This window comes from Aspergillus nidulans, chromosome IV, assembly GCF_000011425.1.
Source record: "Aspergillus nidulans FGSC A4 chromosome IV".
Classification (NCBI taxonomy): domain Eukaryota; kingdom Fungi; phylum Ascomycota; class Eurotiomycetes; order Eurotiales; family Aspergillaceae; genus Aspergillus; species Aspergillus nidulans.
In genome coordinates, this window is record NC_066260.1 from 138,885 (window position 1) to 156,411 (window position 17,527).

General features: G+C 52.1%; 8 protein-coding genes across 8 annotated transcripts, besides 1 other annotated feature; 4 read left to right on the forward strand and 4 right to left on the reverse strand.

The window, feature by feature from the left end:
* Positions 1-17,527: part of a sequence feature (contig 1.128 1..280307(-1)) that runs on past both edges of the window.
* ANIA_07377 (putative RTA1 domain protein) lies at positions 684-2,132 on the reverse strand (the record flags this gene model as incomplete). The annotated part of the gene is made up of 3 exons (XM_675554.1): positions 684-829; positions 1,020-2,063; positions 2,114-2,132. 3 exons carry the CDS (start codon positions 2,130-2,132, stop codon positions 684-686), a joined length of 1,209 nt encoding a protein of 402 aa, XP_680646.1.
* Positions 2,605-3,901, forward strand: ANIA_07376 (Zn(II)2Cys6 transcription factor domain-containing protein; the record flags this gene model as incomplete). Its single annotated transcript, XM_675553.2, has 3 exons — positions 2,605-2,651; positions 2,712-2,730; positions 2,786-3,901. The coding sequence occupies 3 exons, from the start codon at positions 2,605-2,607 to the stop codon at positions 3,899-3,901; spliced, it is 1,182 nt and encodes a 393-aa protein (XP_680645.2).
* ANIA_07375 (uncharacterized protein) lies at positions 3,920-5,906 on the reverse strand. The gene is made up of 4 exons (XM_675552.2): positions 5,732-5,906; positions 4,557-5,680; positions 4,401-4,509; positions 3,920-4,342 (listed from the first exon to the last, which is right to left on the reverse strand). Exons 1-4 carry the CDS (start codon positions 5,846-5,848, stop codon positions 4,160-4,162), a joined length of 1,533 nt encoding a protein of 510 aa, XP_680644.1. The 5' UTR covers positions 5,849-5,906; the 3' UTR covers positions 3,920-4,159.
* On the forward strand, positions 6,165-6,974 carry ANIA_07374 (protein ngn5; the record flags this gene model as incomplete). Its single annotated transcript, XM_675551.2, has 2 exons — positions 6,165-6,668; positions 6,736-6,974. Exons 1-2 carry the CDS (start codon positions 6,275-6,277, stop codon positions 6,972-6,974), a joined length of 633 nt encoding a protein of 210 aa, XP_680643.1. The 5' UTR covers positions 6,165-6,274.
* ANIA_07373 (sodium:solute symporter family protein) lies at positions 7,034-9,311 on the reverse strand (the record flags this gene model as incomplete). Its single annotated transcript, XM_050611860.1, has 3 exons — positions 9,114-9,311; positions 8,893-9,067; positions 7,034-8,793 (listed from the first exon to the last, which is right to left on the reverse strand). Exons 1-3 carry the CDS (start codon positions 9,276-9,278, stop codon positions 7,034-7,036), a joined length of 2,100 nt encoding a protein of 699 aa, XP_050467839.1. The 5' UTR covers positions 9,279-9,311.
* ANIA_10932 (M20 family metallo-hydrolase) lies at positions 9,947-11,399 on the forward strand (the record flags this gene model as incomplete). The annotated part of the gene is made up of 3 exons (XM_675549.2): positions 9,947-10,074; positions 10,123-10,381; positions 10,435-11,399. The coding sequence occupies 3 exons, from the start codon at positions 9,947-9,949 to the stop codon at positions 11,392-11,394; spliced, it is 1,347 nt and encodes a 448-aa protein (XP_680641.2). The 3' UTR covers positions 11,395-11,399.
* Positions 11,594-14,035, forward strand: ANIA_10935 (glycoside hydrolase family 31 protein; the record flags this gene model as incomplete). Its single annotated transcript, XM_050611861.1, has 1 exon — positions 11,594-14,035. The coding sequence occupies one exon, from the start codon at positions 11,594-11,596 to the stop codon at positions 14,033-14,035; it is 2,442 nt and encodes an 813-aa protein (XP_050467840.1).
* ANIA_07371 (uncharacterized protein) lies at positions 15,718-17,226 on the reverse strand (the record flags this gene model as incomplete). Its single annotated transcript, XM_675548.1, has 2 exons — positions 15,718-16,259; positions 16,308-17,226. The coding sequence occupies 2 exons, from the start codon at positions 17,224-17,226 to the stop codon at positions 15,718-15,720; spliced, it is 1,461 nt and encodes a 486-aa protein (XP_680640.1).

Sequence of the window (17,527 nt, forward strand, 5' to 3'; positions counted from 1 at the left end):
AAGGCTTATTTTAGCTACCTAGCTTGTAAGCACACCCCCAGCCCCAGCAGGAGATCAGAAGGCATGCGCCCTTGTCTACAGATTGGACGCTACAAAAGATCATAAACGTAGTAATATTAATAAGAATAAGAAATATAATAGAATTCACCATTCATTATAAGATGGAGACAACTTAGTAGGATAATTTGGACCAGCACTGAGAATATTTCTCGCAACTGTATACCCTACAGTGCTGACCCTGAGTCGACGCTCGTTTGGGTGAGATATAACCATGAATCATGTAACTGGAACAGCAAGGCTCGTCATGACACCCTTCAGTTCTGCCAGGACCCGCGCACCTAAGCACTACGCGTGCTGCTGTTGTAGCACTCTCGCTTATCGAGCAACCTTTAATTCCCTTGGGGGATCTGTGAAACATCGCAAGGACCTGCATGAGCTGAATTTGTCATATACCGCTGGACGTGGTACCTGGCCAGGGCTATGCCTCCAGCAGCACGCCTGAAACTAGAACTATACGTCAGCAGCTGATAGAATCTATGACTGCGGTATCATTCATCCAGCCGAATGGAATAGTTCTCTTACACTCTTTTTAGGCTCTTTTCAGGCTCTTTTGCTTAGACTAGCACTCATCACATTAGGCGAACTTCTGGTTCGTTTTCAAGCATATTTCCAGTCACGCATTATCAAGTCTCAATCTCTGTAACTCCGTATATGCTAGAGCTGCCAAGCGCCGACTTCGGAAGCTGCTGCTTCTTGTATTGACCCTGACCTGGGACTGGCACCACGCGCTTTCTCAGCATGTCAAGGTACCATCGCCAAACTCTTTTAGCTATTACACCCTTTTCTTAAGCGGTCCCAACTAGCCTGTGCAAAGTACGCTCAGGGCCAGGAACGATAACTCGAATAGAGTACTCGGCTTGAAGCAGCTCAGTCGTCGGACATACAGTCCTATGAAAATTGCCACTAACCTCGCCCTCCCTCGCGATCGTCCCCAGAGACAATTCACTTCTCCCTCTTACAAAGAACCCCAAAGCTCAAGGCGGAGACTGTCTTTGCGAGCACTGTCCTTGTATCTTCGCCTTCCTCCCGTACAGCCTCCCTCCCATCCCTCCCGAGATAAACTCTAACATTTGCCGGCAAATAACGCCCAGGATGCCATACATTCCATAGCACCATGTTGAGCAGCATGAGTGTTGCTTCGAAGACGTAGAAGAACCACTCATAGCGCAGGACGGGGGTCAACGACTTCAGCACTTCCATATCGTTAATATCCACTGTTGTATGCCCCGTATGTTCGATTAGGCGGTAGATACACCGGATGAAAATGAGCGACATGCTCATGTAGAGCGTGTAAAGGGGCAATATGGCCTTCCTGGTGGGAATCACTTCTTTGGTGAGCCGCCAGTGGAATATTCCCGCGAGGACGACAAAGGATAGAATCACCGCAAGCTGCATCGCGAGCGCAGCAATGGTCAGATGACTCCCAATATTCTGTTGACTCGTTGACGAAGACGGGTTCGACGAGAGCGAGACACCGAGGGCGTTCAGTAGCTCTATCAGGGCCATCAACGCGCCGAAAGTGGACGTCACTCGGTTGGGGGGTAGGGGAGTTAGATGGGGTACATAGTGGAATATCCGGCCGAGAACGTGGTAGTTGGCGAGTTCAAGCAGTGGCCTAGGTAAGTCAGTGAGTGGATTGGTCCGGGTGATAGTAACCCAGGAGTAATCTACGAACGGACAAACATAGATGAACACCTGGCTCAGAATAAAAGCAATCAAAACTGTCGAGTTTTCCTCATCATATAGATAGTGGTACGCTCCGTATTCCCGCAACGCGTAGCCGAGTGCAAACAGCACGCCGCAGAGGGGGTAGAGACCGAGCAGCCGCCAGGACCGGTATCGACTGAAGAGTGTCACTGCAGTCAGGAGATGGCCAATGGGCTCGAAGGTAAAGTGTACGTACTGGCACTGCCAAATATGCGCTGCGGCAGAGGCCACATAGGCGATGGTGAAGAAGACCGGCGCTCCTTTGTTTGGGGAGTAGACGTAGAGACTCCAGAGAACTGCATACAGCGTGAGACAGAAACCATGATAGGGAGCGTGAAGTACGTACTAGGCTCCCCGTTGGCCATCTCGCACTTCAGCCGGGAGTAGAGAGAGTACAAGAGGTATGGGGGTCGTGGACATCTCGAGGGAAGGGTAGAGGCGCTGTGGATTATATAGCTATGCCGCAAGCGCTTGGACAATAGCACGTCCTTTTCTTTAGAGGGCAATTTCGTTCAGCCTGGATATTCTAGACAATACCCAGGACTCGGTGAGAAAGCGAAATGGAGTCCACAGTAAGCAAGTGGACTTTACTTCGTATCAAACCAATCAGAATATCTCGACTAGAGCGCCCAGCCTCGGAACCAGCCGAACACGCGTGTTAGCTAAGCGAGGTCCTTAATTAACTGACTGACTGCCTAAATGCCAAGTAGGATGGGGCGGAGCAGCTGTAACGAGGGCCGAAGCATATCAGTTGACCCCTCCACGTCCAAATCCCTCTACAACATAATACGCGTGTTTGAGCAAAAGGCCAGTCAACAGAGCCAGAGCCGCGGTACGATGCTGCGGCGCAGCCACAAGAAGTCCCGGGATGGGTGTGTGGAATGGTTAGCTATCTGCCTGTCTAGTTACTATTCGTTGTTTGGAATCTACTAACGACGATCCAGCAAGCGACGGCACGTCAAGGTAATTTCCTACTATAACTCGAGCAGAGTTAGACTAACCAGACTGTCGGTGCCAGTGCGACGAACAGCGGCCAAGATGCCTACTATGCACCATGTCAAGCCGGGAATGCAGCTTTGCATCGGAAGCCCTAACACCAGCAGAGCCGTCCTCCACGGCTCTCAGAAGCCCAAGACCCTCTCCTTCTTGGGATCAGAATGAAGGGCAGGGTAATGCTCGCGCCCAGAGCATAGAAGACCCGATAAACCTCCAACACACCGAACTCCTCATCCATCTGACCTCTTCCCGAGCGACAGATGTATTCAGTCTCGGCGACGGCTTCGAGCCTTATCAGGCGACTGTGTCAGTGGTACTTGGCATTGGGCTGACCTCGCCGTATCTTCTCTACCAACTGCTCGCCTTCTCAGCAAGACACCTGGCGTACCTACGCCCCGACAAGAGAGCATACCATCTGCATCAAGCGACCAGCCTGCAAACACAGGCACTCTCGCTGTTTAACGCAGGGAAAGTCCAGATCACTGCGTCTAACTGTGTCGCGGTTTGTCTTTTCTCGGTTGTTCTAGGTCACCATCTTCTAACCGATACGCTTACCCTCGCGCTATCAGTAAGCGATCAGCCTCCAGGCTGCCGTGGCATTGGCTTAGATTCGTTCTTGAATCGTTACATCCAGTGCCTCGAGACGCATCGAGGGGTGTACACGGTGGCCATGGGTGGTTGGCCCCTTCTCATGGAGACAGAGCTCGCTCCGGTCCTATCGCGAAGCCGGGCTTTCACGTCACAAGAGCCGAAAGGCGATGAGTGTCAACAGTTGCAAGCCCTGATCGTCAGCTCAGTCAGTCTCGAGCAGGAAGAGAAGGAGGCATGTCAGCAGGCAATCAGATACTTGCAACTCGGGTTCGATGCTCTTTCCACGGGGGAGAACGAGAATATGCGCTATCAGATGCTCTTTTTGTGGAATGTACTTGTCCCGTCTGAGTTCAGTAGCTTGCTGGCGAAGAAGCGAGCACAGGCTCTTGTTATCTTAGCTTACTACGCATTGTTGCTGCACCACGGGCGACATATATGGCAGGTCGGAGAGGCAGGGCAGCACATCCTTGGGATGATCGAAGAGTATCTCGGACCAGAGTGGAGTCCATGGCTCGAGTATCCTCGACTGGGTATGAGGTTTGGGTAACATTGTATCACCGTTCATTTTCTATATTTTTGTTCATAATCGTGTCGTACATCACACCATATAATACATAGCTCTTTCGATAGCCAACATTCTTTTCCTGGGCCCCTTGTCACGCCAAATAATATGGGAAGGGTCTGGCAGGGTGGCGTCAGCTCATTATCCATCGGTCCTACAATCACTTCGCCGTTCCACAGGCCTGTTCAGGGTCGCACTCGGGTGGCCCTTACTACTTCTGATAACAGATTCACCAACAGCAGCTCAAGGCAGCCGAGACTTGCCAGCAGCGCGGCTAGCCGCAAGGGCTCCGGCGAGGCCAAACTGAGAGGCAACACCGTTGATGCGATGAGTCGAGTTCAGGTTCTTAACCACGACCATCTGGTAGCAGGTGGCGGAACCCTGACGAGAGGCGATGACGGACCAAGCGAGGAACAGTTCCCAGATCTGTCAACAGTCAGCATGAATTCGTGACATCGTGAAATCAAAGAGATTCCAAACTCACCCTGTACCACCTAGGGCCGTACTTGGCCTTGATTGCCTCAACGTTACCAACCCAGTTACGGTACCAGCGCCAGAGGGTACCGGAGTAGTGAACACCCACAGTATCGATTCTATCCCCTATCAGTATTTTTCCACTGACGAGAAACAAGATACTCACCCCTTGACCTCAAAACCGGCCTGCTCCAAGCACTTGACGTAATACCACAGTGGAGTCGAAGCGTCCGCGCCGCGGAAAATGTACTTGTTGAGATACAAACCCCAGATGAAGTCTTCGTACTGCCACGCCTGTCGGAGACCGGAAAGCTGAACGTACATGGCGCCATCATCCTTGAGCATATCATAGCACTGGCGGAAAAAGCCGGTGAGTCTGCGGATACCAACGTGTTCTCCCATTTCGAGCTGCGTAATCTTGTCAAACTTGGTGCGGGGGGCGTCGCGGTAGTCCATGCAGAGAATCTTGCTCTGCTCCTCAGGAATGCCAGCCTTGCGGAGAGCGTCATTTCCCCAGGCTGTCTGGTTCTCGGCAATGGTGAGTCCAGTGACTTTAGCGCCATAGTTCAGACTGGCGAATCTAGCTAGAGTGCCCCAGCCGCAGCCGATGTCGAGCATGGTCTCGCCTTCCTTAAGACCGATCTTTTCGCAAACAATAGCCATCTTGTTGTCCTGCATTTCCTCCAGCGTCTCCTCCTTTTCGGGGTCCGAGATGATGCCGGATGTGTAGATCATACGGGGTCCAAGGAACCAAGCGTAGTGATCATTACCACTGTCATAGTTAGGACGCACCTGCTCCTCATCTTGAGCCTTGGTGTGGAAGAGAACGTCGACAAAGAAAGTGCCAACAATAAACTTGAACAGGTCCCAGGTAAACGAAAAGTTGGCCCAATCGTGGCGGTACTCCATAACATCGAGAGTGTCGCCATTGAAATCCACAAGGCCGTCGAGGTACATTTCCGCAAAGGTCTGCATGGGGATCTTGTTCTTGCCATGCCATTTCGCCTTGTCCTCTTCACGCTTGAAGGTGATGTAGTGCTCAACCGGACGGCCCGGAAGCTTCACCTTCTCATTGGTGCGCGGGCTGAAAGTCGAGGCGTACGTCCAAAACGCCACCAGGACAGGAAGGACGCTTAGCAAGAAGAAGAAAACGAACGTCTTTGCCCCTCCGCCAAAGAACCAGGTTAGGAAGGCCGGGAGTCCAACGAGGGTGCCTCCAAGCAAATAGTTGGAGAAGCTCTCGTTGCCGGGGCCATCGACCGCCAATGGGGGGTTGGGGATGGCGGCGGCCTTACAAATAAATCAGCGTCAATCCTAACACCTAGAAGAAGGGACGCTAACCTTGGTCACCTCAATTCCGCAATCCTCGCCGGTCTCAAATTGGGAGGCTTTGGCTGGCGGAGTCTCAATGAAGTCGATATCGCCCGAGAGCTCGACTGATTTCTTTTCTTCGCTCATCGTCGATTGATTTTTGACCTCTAGGATCCCCCGTTGTTCAATTGAGAGTGAAGCCTGAAGGGATGGAGGAGAGTTGAGGACAACAAGCTGGTTGGAATGTTTTGGGTTGGGTGTTTCACCGCTGATCGGCCTCGCACGTGCCCCATTCCAGCCTCAGGCACCCGCCTCAACTGCCAGGCACTACGCAATCTCTCGGAACAATGTTTCACCGATTAGGTCCCGCCCAATAGCGTGATCTCCCGTTAGGCAACAGCCACATTGGCATGGCCACATGGCGGCCTGGCCAGAGTCACCAAATACCTGACACTGCTGTACACTTCGGTCTAGGCTCCCAGTCATTACACACAGACCAGACCAAGATCCATACTTATATTCAGACTGCGGATTAAACATCCCATTTCTCTCGCGATTAAGAAAGCAGACAACATGGAATTCGCCATTGAACCCGTTCTCCCAGAGGATGCTCCCCGCATAACCGAAATATATTTCTCTGCCTTCACCAACAGCCTCAGCCAGCGTATCATGCCCCGCACCAAGGAATCAGAGGCATTTCAAACTGCGAGATTCAGAAAGTCCGCTGAAGAAGCGCAATCGGGACAAGGCAAGGATATGATTAAGATCGTGGCGACAGAACCAGACCAGGAGCCCGTGATTGCGGGGTTCGCGCTCTGGAACTTCTACAGCGGCACGTCTGACTCTAATGAGCATGAAAAGGAGAAGGTCGAGTGGCCGTCTAGCAGTGACAGCGAGCTCTGCGAAAGGTTCTTTTCCGGTGTGGAACGGGAAAGGCAGACGGCGATTGGGGACCAACCTCATTATTGTACGTCTTTCCCACTCCTTCGAAATAAATGAATTGGATGAATGGACAGTCTAATATAAAATCACAGGTCTTTACATGCTCGCGGTAGACCCTGCGTTCGCTCGTCGTGGGCTGGGGGCCAAATTGCTGAAATGGGGTCTCCACAGGGCTGACGAGAGACGGCTTATTACGTTCATTTCGGCGTCACCGGCGGGTCGCGGGCTGTATGAGAAGCATGGCTGCAGAGCCCTGAATAGCTACGAGGTTGTCCCTGGGTACCACGAAACATCGATGGTGCGGCCAGTGGCGGGGCTATCAAGGGGATAAACTCATATTCTGTAAATACACTATCTTGCAGAAGACATCTTATGTGCCATTGGCAGCTGCTAGGCTATTGAGTCCTTGCTCGCGCGTTGCGCGTCGTCTTCAGAACTCTGTCCCTGCTGCACTTGCGCATCCAAGACCACTTTCTTTCCAAACATCCTCTTAAACAGCATCCCCCAGAATCGCCTCGTCTCAACGACTGGCAAAATCCCACAGAGGAAAAAGGCGGCAAATACCCAGAGAAACGATATTACTACCCACGCCGTAAAGAAGCCCTTGGAGAAGATATAATGGCTAAGAAACATAGGAATTGGGATAATGATGTCCATGATCAGCGACAGAACGGCAGATACAACGACGGCCATGACGAATGTTTTCTGTAGAGCTTTTGGATCCTCGATGACCGCAGAGTCTGCTGTTTTCTCACTTTGGTCAACGCGCGTCGTCTTGATCGCCATGGGAGGTTTAGATTCGATGACGGGTTCCGGGTTATATGTAGCTGGCGCGTTAATAGCTCGGGTCTTTTCCCAGTTGAAGTCATCCGGTTTGAGAAGAGAGATTCCAACAGTGAGAATGAGACCAGTCAAGACGCTCGCCATGTTCCCGGCCAATGTGGGGTAGTTGGCACCTGTTGTAGCTACGGTGAGTTCGCCATAGTATACTTTGGCTTCAACCAGCCAGGCAATCAGCCCAGCTGCCAGGCCACCAATTGCACCGCAGACAGCACCTAGGCGCGTCTGTCCTTTCCAGAGGATGGTGAATGCAGCCGGGAAGACCGCACCGCCAATCAAGAGACCCATTACCAGGAACAGCCAGCCCAGGTCGATCCCGATGCCGTTCCAGAGGCAGGCAACGCACGCCATAACCACGCCGAAGATGCAGATCATTATATGGGAGACGAAGATGAGCTGTTGAGGAGTGGCCTTGGGCTTGAGGTAGGTTTTGTAAATGTCGAATGTCAGGATCGACGATACGGCGATGAGTTGAGACGAGGCGGAGGAGGTGACGGCCATGAACAGTGTCAAAAGCAAGGCAGTCGCACCGCCCTTCCCGGCAAGGGCTGTGGCGCCAAATGGAGCCGCGAGACCTGCTGAGATCTGACTGCTTGTCATATTGTTCGGGTAAGTCGGGAACCGGGGGTTGTTCGTTAACGCTACAGCGGCAAGACCCAGGGTGGTTGCGAATCCAAAGGGGATTGCAAACCAGGACAAGCCGCCCATGATATAGGCCCGGACAGCGGTGGTGGGCCGACTGGCGATGGCTCGCTGCCAGTAGCCCTGATCAAGAAATACCGTGCTTAGGCCGGTGCATAGCTCGATAACACCAAATACAAGACCAGAGTTGGATTTGAGCGTGACGTACGACCCCTCTATGTTCCCTTCTACAGGACGTTCAACTGCGGCTGTCTTGAGGAGATCGTACATCTGAGAGGGCGAACCGATCAGCTCGTTTCTCGTATAGACGTCGAACATGAAGTAGAGGATGATGACCATGACAATGACTGTGTGAGTGTAATCACATAGAAACGTCGCCCGCAGGCCACCGAGAACGACATAGATACAGACGCCGAGGGGGATCAAAAAGACAGCCGCGTAGACGTTCATGCCGGTCAGGGCTGTGACGACCGCACTGCCTCCAAGCAACAGCTGGCTCGCAACGAGAGTATTGGTCATAAGGGCAAAAAATACGAACACAAGATGCGTCGCTTGCCCGTAGCGATGATAAACAATCTCAAGGAATGTATGGCAGTACGGGGCGTTTTGCTTGACCTTGCAAGCTAAGACGGAGAACATGAAGATCTGTACAGTTGAACCGGCGGCGTCTGGACATCCTCAGTATAAATTATCAGTAGTCTGGAGCAGTATGCACTCACACTGCTACAAGTCAGTATATGGACATTATCATCAGGAAAAGCGATCACCTACCCAGAACGGACCAGAGATTCCATACTCATAAGCAACTGTGCTACTTTGCAACAGAGTCGCTGCCCATGTCCATGCGGACACCACTCCATTAGCGATTAGGCCAGGCTTGACGCTGCGGCTGGCCGTATTGAACTCCTCGCTAGTTTTCGTTGAATACTGCGTGTATCGGTTCTGGTCATGTCAGAAACGCCCTTACTTGTGTTTTGTTATAGCATACTTGTAGGTATGACACACATGCCATAAGCAGTGCGAAGAAGAGGCCAATGCCAACGACAACGCCGTACCCGGCGCCTTGAGGTAGGACAGGTGCGACAGTAGAGCTCATGGCGAATTGTCTTTTCACAGTGCAGAGCTCTTCCGATAGACTGGAAGTCGAAATCATTATATTGCTGTCTCCCAAGCGGACCTATGGTCAACCGGCAGAAGTTTGTTGACTTATCGCGGCGACCAGGAACTGATATCACTCAATCTACCTTCCCGATGAGGTCAAGTACCTCAAACTGGAGGCCTGACGGCAAAGAGCAAAGACCCTAATCTAGAAGCGATGAAGGGTATCTGATAGGGCAGCTGAGTGGAAGGACGGCGGAGCCGTCCAGTCGACGCCGTGACTGTTATCACACGCGGCCCACCGTCGATCCCTCGATGCTTGGTTGGTTAGGTATTGATAGCCTTAGACCTGCTATCCTGCATCAGTATAAGAGTCGGGACGATCTATCTGCAAAATGAAATACTGAGACATATTCCAAGTTTCTAGATAATACCCCAAACTGATAAGCCCATCTCCAACTGACCCTAGCTGGGACAAAAGGTTGTAGATTCTCGGCAATTGCATTCTGTTTAATTCGTATCTCATCCATCCTCTCCAACTCGAAGATCACATCTCCATTGAACTGGTGCTGCAAGCGGCCAGATTCGGCGGTGCGGTCGTTATCCCGCCCTGCTTCTCCAATTTCCCCTCATTTCCCTTATCGTAGTCTCCACTAGAAATATAATGGAGGCGTGATGGCTATGGTCTTGAAGCCAGATAGTCCGTAGGATAATTACAGCACCATGTTTAGAAACGCCATTCGAGCGCGAGTCTCTCTGCTACCCGGCCGCCTACCCGCTGCCCTAGCCTGCCGGTGGAACTCGTCTGTGCCAGCTGCGCAAAATCTCAGGATCAACGGCGACCGTCTATGGTATGTAGGCAACTGTAGATTAGTCAAGTCATGGCTGACGCCGCGCAGGAATGATATTCACTTCACTGCCCAATACAGCGCTCCATCCCCGGGAGGGGTGACCCGATTATGTGCAGACGAGAATGACAAGTTTGCCCGGGACTGGTTCCGAGACCAAGTGCTGCAGCTGGGTGCAGAGTACAAGGTCAATGCGACGGGCAGTCAATTCGCAGTATTCGGCGGCGAGGACTATACCGTGCCACCGATTGCCATGGGGAGCCATCTTGACACAGTAGCCACAGGCGGGAAGTTCGATGGGCCACTCGGGGTATGTTACTAAGTGAATACTGTACGGCATGACAAGGCTGAACGTCTGAACAGGTTCTATCGGGTCTGGAAGTTATACGCAGCTTCAAAGAACAGGGCATCAAGACACGTGCCCCCCTCGCCCTGATTAACTGGACCAATGAAGAAGGTGCACGCTTCTTCCCCCCACTGGGCTCGTCGACCGTTTACGCAGGGCAGACGGGTGTAGAGCAGGCGCATGCGTCCCTCTCCAATGATGGTTCTGGCATCACCATGGGAGACGGGTTAAGGAAGATCGGCTACGTCGGCGACGGTCCAAACACATTCGAGGAATTTCCCATTTCGGCCCATTTTGAAGTCCACGTTGAGCAGGCAACGGACTTGGAAAAGGCCGGCAAGCCGGTCGGCTGGGTTGAAGGGTGGCATGGGATAACCTACTATGAGGTGACCTTTTCCGGCGAGGACGGCCATGCCAATACCTACCCAATGTACGGACGGCGCGATGCATTGACTGGCGCAGCAAAACTCATTACGCAGCTCGAAACACTGGCATATACAAAAAACGGATATACCACGGTAACCAACATCCAAAGCGGGCCTTGGGGTGCATGCAACATCCAGTCGAAGACGAAGGTTGTCTTCTGTCTTATGCACAGAGAAGGAGAAGGACTGGAGGACATGGGCGCTGATATTGTCCGGTCAATCAAGGGCATTGCCTCTCTACATGGACTGGAGTATAAGTTAAGTCGACCAGTCCATCTTTTGCCGGGCAACTTCTGGCCAGAGGCCGTTGACTGTGTTCGTCGAGCTTGCGGTGATAGGGGTATCGGATCACGCACGGGCACTGGCCACGATTCGACTATGACCCGGCTCAAATGTCCAACAGCGATGATCTTCGTGCGAGGAAAGGATGGAATCAGCCATTGCGCGAAAGAATGGAGTGACAAGGAGGATTGTGAAGAAGGCGCTCTGGTCCTCGGCAAGGCAGTGCTCAACTTTGATGCATATCTAGAGGACCACGCAGCAAAGCTATAAGATTAGCACCGTAAATCAAAAATGGAGCCACAGCCTGAGCATCCGTGGGACAGTTTGGCCAATTAGAGATAGAAGCGTTGCCCTGCATGCGCTGCCGTAATCATGCTTTTTCTCCTTGCTTGCGGGATTGACTCGATTTTACCCTTCGACTCCCTCAATCCCTCTGGGCTCTGCACACTTTTCAAGAGTCAGAGACCTGATGGAAGGACACGTATTTGAGACTCACCCTAGAGCAAACCCTGGCGCGGTAGTTCAAGGGGCGCAGTACCGGTTCACTCTCCTGAGCGAGCGCCTCATCCGCTTTGAGTGGGCAGAAGATGGCCAATTCGAGGACAGGGCGTCGACCTTCGCAATCGATCGCGAATTTCCTGTGCCTAGATTTCGAATCGTGGATGGTGACGAGCTTGAAATTATCACGGAGTATTTCCACGTGAGCTACACGAAACAGAAATTCAGCCCGGAGAGTCTCGTCTTTCACTTCAGCGGCAAGAGTGTCAAGTATGGCACGCCCTGGCGGTTTGGTACCCCTACGGAATTCAACCTTGGAGGCACCGCTAGGACACTGGATGGGGTTGACGGTCGTTGCGATATGGGGCAGGGCGTGCTTTCGAAAGCGGGATATGCTGTGCTTGACGACTCGAAAAGTATGCTGTTTGACGGCAAGGGCTTCGTTGCGCCCAGACAGGCTGGAGATAGGGCTGACTGGTACCTCTTCTGCTATGGTCGCGACTATAAGGCTGCGATCAAAGCATTCTATGCCGTGTCTGGGAAGCAGCCTGTCGTACCACGCTTCGTCCTCGGCAATTGGTGGAGTCGATACTATGCGTACCACCAGGACGAATATGTCGCACTGGTGGACAAGTTCCTGGAGCATAGCATTCCATTGTCCGTTGCTGTCCTCGATATGGACTGGCATTACGTATCGGATGAGCGAGTGCCCCATGCCGGGTGGACTGGCTATACCTGGAACGAGAAGCTTTTCCCCAATCCGAAGAAATTTAGACGCGATATTCATCAAAGGCAGCTTCGTATCACGATGAATGATCATCCGCATGGTGGGATCCACGCACACGAAGCTGCATACGAGCGGATGGCACTTTTTCTCGACCATGATACAAGGGACAGAAACCCTATCTTGTTCGACCCTGCAAGCCCAAAGTTCATGGAGGCGTACTTAAGTATTCTGCACCACAGGCTAGAATTGGATGCGTGCGATTTTTGGTGGATTGACTGGCAGCAGGGGCCGTACTCCAAGATTCCCGGCTTCGATCCTCTATGGTTATTGAACCACTTTCAGTATCTTGAAAGTAAACATTATGGCAGCGTGCCTCTTATATTCTCCCGGTATGGTGGCCCGGGAAGTCATCGGTATCCTATCGGCTTCTCTGGCGACACCGTCGTAACCTGGGAGTCTCTCGCTTTCCAGCCAGAATTCACCGCGACGGCTTCTAACATTGGTTATGGGTGGTGGAGTCACGATATCGGTGGCCACATCCGTGGTATCCGAGATGATGAGCTTCTTATCCGGTGGACCCAGCTGGGTGTTTTCTCTCCGGTCATGCGACTGCACTCGACCAGTTCGCGCTGGAACTCCAAGGAACCATGGCTCTACGGGGACGAGTGTTTCAGAGTCATGGCCAGGTTTTTGAGATTCAGGCATCGCCTCGTGCCGTACCTTTACACGCAGAATGTGTCAGGATCTTTCAATGACGAGCCATTGGTGCAGCCCATGTACTGGTCCTGGCCAAACGAACCCAATGCGTATGAAGTGCCGAACCAATACTTCCTCGGTTCCGAGTTACTAGTCGCACCTATTGTACAACCGCGAGATAAGCGGACCAACCTGGCGTCCGTCAAGGCGTGGCTCCCGCCTGGAAAACGATTCGTGGATATCTTCTGCGGAACGGTTTACGATGGTGGCCGAATGGTCACCCTTTATCGGCCCATAGATAAATACCCAGTCTTAGCACCGGAAGGTTCGATAGTGACTTTGACATCTGAAGCATGTCCCGGAAACGGTTGCTTAAACCCATCAGGGATTGAGGCACTCGTCATAGTCGGGAAAGATGGCCGGGCACGCCTGATAGAGGACGTGGTGGATGACGACTTCTTTAAGGAACGAGTCGCACCTGCTCCGAACTTGCGAGTAGCATGGAATATCGAATTCATACAAGCTACAGGGAAACTGACTGCTCGAATTCCTGCCGGCAAGCTCAATCTTAATCTCCGCTTCCTTGGTATGAACCTAAAGCCGCAGGACTTCAGACTGCTGGGCAATGGCAGGGACCTAAAAAATGACGGCATTGACGTTCGATTGGCCCAATATGGCAATAAGCCCTGTCTGTCGGTCTTTTTTTCAGATTTCGTTTCACTTCAACCGACTACAATCACCATCAGCCTGGGACCAGATCCACAGCTTGAAGTCGTCGACCATACCGCTTCTCTAGAAGAACTCATCAGAGGATATCAGGCCGAGGTAAGGATGAAGGACCAGCTGTGGAACGCCATCGAAGAGGGAAAGGGACGCCCGCTTTGCATTATCTCGTCGCTATTGGCTCTAGGATACGATGAAGCCATCGTTGGTCCGCTTGTTGAATTGATCACGGCAGATAGCAGGCCCTGTCCTGGGTGGATGTCGTGATAAACTCCAAGGGGCAAAACGGCCACTAAATAGTATGGTTCGAAACTAGGGTTAAGACTAGCAAGAAGAATATATTTCATTGCACTTCAGTATGTTAATAAAACTGACTGAAACAAAATACTGTTAGTACGGCTTTCAGGCACGTCCTTGGCAGACGAAAAGCGCATAGAAAACTCCACAGGCTGCATCGCCCTCTGCCGCCCGGGTGACTGATCTTGCCCTCATGTTTATGCCCTATGAATCAAGGTCGAGACATCTACGAGCCCGTCCTAACTTTACTTTATACGTACGTAATTTCTTTTTGGGATGAGTCGGCGTGACTGCTTCCTTGCGAATAATGCCGCACACAGAGCGCGCCGGGCGAGCCTTTGATTTCTCCGATGTGTTAGATGACAACCTGGGAATATGGGGAGCACATTCACAGGAGAGAGCCGAGCTTGCAGGGCTTGTTGTATGTTTAGGGTCTGGCGAGCTGGCCTTGATCGCTCAAAGCGAACAGGAAAATGTCGTGGTTAAGGCAGTCGATACGAACGACATAGTCGCCGAGATCAGTGTCACGTTGAGCGCGTTTCGCTTGGTTGTCAAACTCTCTAACCTCGAATTAAACGCCCCTTTTGTCCTGGCCCAGTCGTCAAGATTCGCAAAACTTGTTGCGATACTCCCCAGCACTGAAGTTCACGCTTCATACAATTCATTGACGACATCACCGGCTGCCGTTCGGACCTTGAGACCTTGAACATACTGTTTCATGACGGGAGACAGGGCGTGATGGCAGATATGGATTCTCGAGGCGGGGATCTGGAGAGGCCCGTCAGACCCTGGTGTCATTCTGAACCCAGTAGCAAATAAGAAATATCAATGAATCGACCAGTGCGGGATTTCAGTATAAATTGCGCTCAACGATTCCGGGCGTTGGTGGCTTTACGAGCGCTGGATGTCCCAGTCTCGTTAACTCTGAAGCTCACACCGAGGAGATCCTGTCAAGGTTTTTGACAACCTCGGCCTGGGTTGCCTAACACTCTACCCATTTCAAACAAGATTGTGCTGGTCTATTCGAAGAGTTAGGAGGGTTTATTCGCCCATGGTGGTCAAAGATATTATGACGTTCCAGCAAATAGTAATGGCTCGGAATAACTTCATTCCGCTACAAGCTGGTGACATGCACGTGACGGGACCTGTTTGTCGGGGCATACTGCCCTTCAGTACCGCCTGCCCCTGGGGTTCGACCTCGATTAGTCATTATTTAGTAAGCTAGTTGTTTAGATAGGCAGGCCATTCCGGCTACCCAATGCGAGAACATCCATCTCTTCCCACACTGTTTGTCGGGGCATACTGCCCTCCAGTACCGCCTGCCCCTAGGGGTCGACCTCGCTTAGTTATCACATCCCTTTAACTAGTTAGTTAAGCAGAGCCTTCGGGCAGGGGCACCTACGAATGGGATAAGCATCTTGGTTCCACACTGTTCAGATAACGAAGGATGCAGCTCTTCAAGTATATCCATAAACTCTCAACTGCCATCAACACACAAGGGCGGACATCAGAAGGAATGCCACAATTAGGGGATATATGAAGAGAGAAATTCGCTGGCTGAAGAACGCTCTCGACCAGAAGGCGAGATAGCCTGGATAGTCTGATCTGCTATCAGGCTGACACAGCCAGTCCTAAGAGTACATAAAACACCTTCAAGCAGTCGCCTTGCGCGCACTCGCCTCGTTTCTCTTGACTGCCTCGCATGAAACTTCCATAGGGACCAGCAAAGTAGAGGGTAGTCCAAAATCATCACCGGTCGACTTGCCGCGTTTCCTCATCGCCGGACAGACAACCAGCTGCACCAGCTGCTTCTGCTTCTCTTTGGCTCCCATCTCTCCTGTCCCCAGCCTCATTATCTCTGGATCAAATAGAATCTCATTCCCCGCGGCAGGAAACACCCATTCTACGCGCGCGACCTGGCGACTGATCTCTGTATCAAACTTCACGGCCTCCTCGACGATCCGCGCCAGCTCCAGAGGATACGCTGGGTCATCTACCACGAGGTAATGGTCCAGTACTCCGCGCATCTTCCTGGTCAGCGTGTCATTGTTTCTATGGACCTTTTCTGTAAATACCCGCGATTTATTCGGTGCGCTTCCAGCGTCCAGGACCATTGCTGTTGTGCTTGCAAGCCACATCTGGAATTTGCGCTCTTCATCGGGGACGATAGGACACATGGAGTCTTGATACTGCCCTTCTTCACGGAGTTAGTGAGGGATGACTATATGGCGGATGCGCATACCAGGTCTTAACTCAAGGCACATTCTCCGCAGCGTGACACCCAGCTCGCCGGCCCATCGAAAACGGTCAAAAACGTCACCGACAAGAAAACGCCAGATGAACGCTTGGACAGCGCTTGGTCTTCGTTCCGATAACATGAGAACCTCACAGTCCAAGGGATCCGGAGTGATTGTTTGCATGTACTTATCCCATATTTTCGGTTTGTCGAATCTCGGTCTCTGCCCCTTCATTTCACCGTCGAAATATTGAAACGCAAAATTCTTGATATTATACCGCAAGCGGGTTGTCAGCTCAATGAGATAGTTGTCCGTCACTTGATAGAACCCCTGGCTCTGGGACCGCGCCTTGTCCAGCTCTAGCGCAGCTTGCTTCCAGTGCTTCCGCAGCACGTCTAATTCGCTGTGCTTCTGGCGGAGCTCTTGCTGCAGTCGTTCTCGCTGGGCGCTTTCTGCCTGAAGCGAACGTTCTAGCGCGCGGACAGAATCCGGCGACGGCGCATTTGCAAGATCACTCTCAAGCTGTTCGATCCTCTGCCTCATTTCCTCTGCAAGTACTCGACATGCCGCCTCATCGTCTTTAAAAGATGGGTCAACCTCGGCATTTCCCACTGGTTGCGTTGTGTCCGAGTATTCGTCGGTCGGGTTCTGCGCCGGGTCTGGCATCCGCAGGATGCGATGTGGTGGAGGCGGGGGCGCGCAAGAGGCTTTCACCTCAGGCTTCCCCCAAAACGTCGCGGCGAACTTTTCACTAATTGCTGTGGCCGCGATTACGGCCGTGTGGGCTGGATGATGAACTCGCCCCGATATATCTGTTCGCCGATCTGCGAGGCCTCGTGGGGAGTCTGCGTCTGGCATCTCTGTATCTTGGTTATCAGGCCTCTGGCCGTCGTCAACGCTGTGGGAAGGTGGTGTTTGCGTCATGTTGCGCGAGGCGATCGAGTTACCGTGAAGTTTTACGTTTGGCGCTGGTGGAATTGGTAATGTGGTGAGTTTGATGAGGGTGAAATCTGTTAGACAATTGCGAGACCCCTCAGCCTTGTCTCAGCTGATTGCGACGAGGTTTGGCCATTTCCACTGAACTGTCCCAGATTAGGAATCAAGGAGGGGATAGAATATATTACCAGTGGCTGACTGCTCAGCTGTGCAGGAATCGAGAACCAATCGACTAGTAGCCTTATGTTGTGTATCCCGTCAAATAGATTATAATGACGGCCAGGGCAGC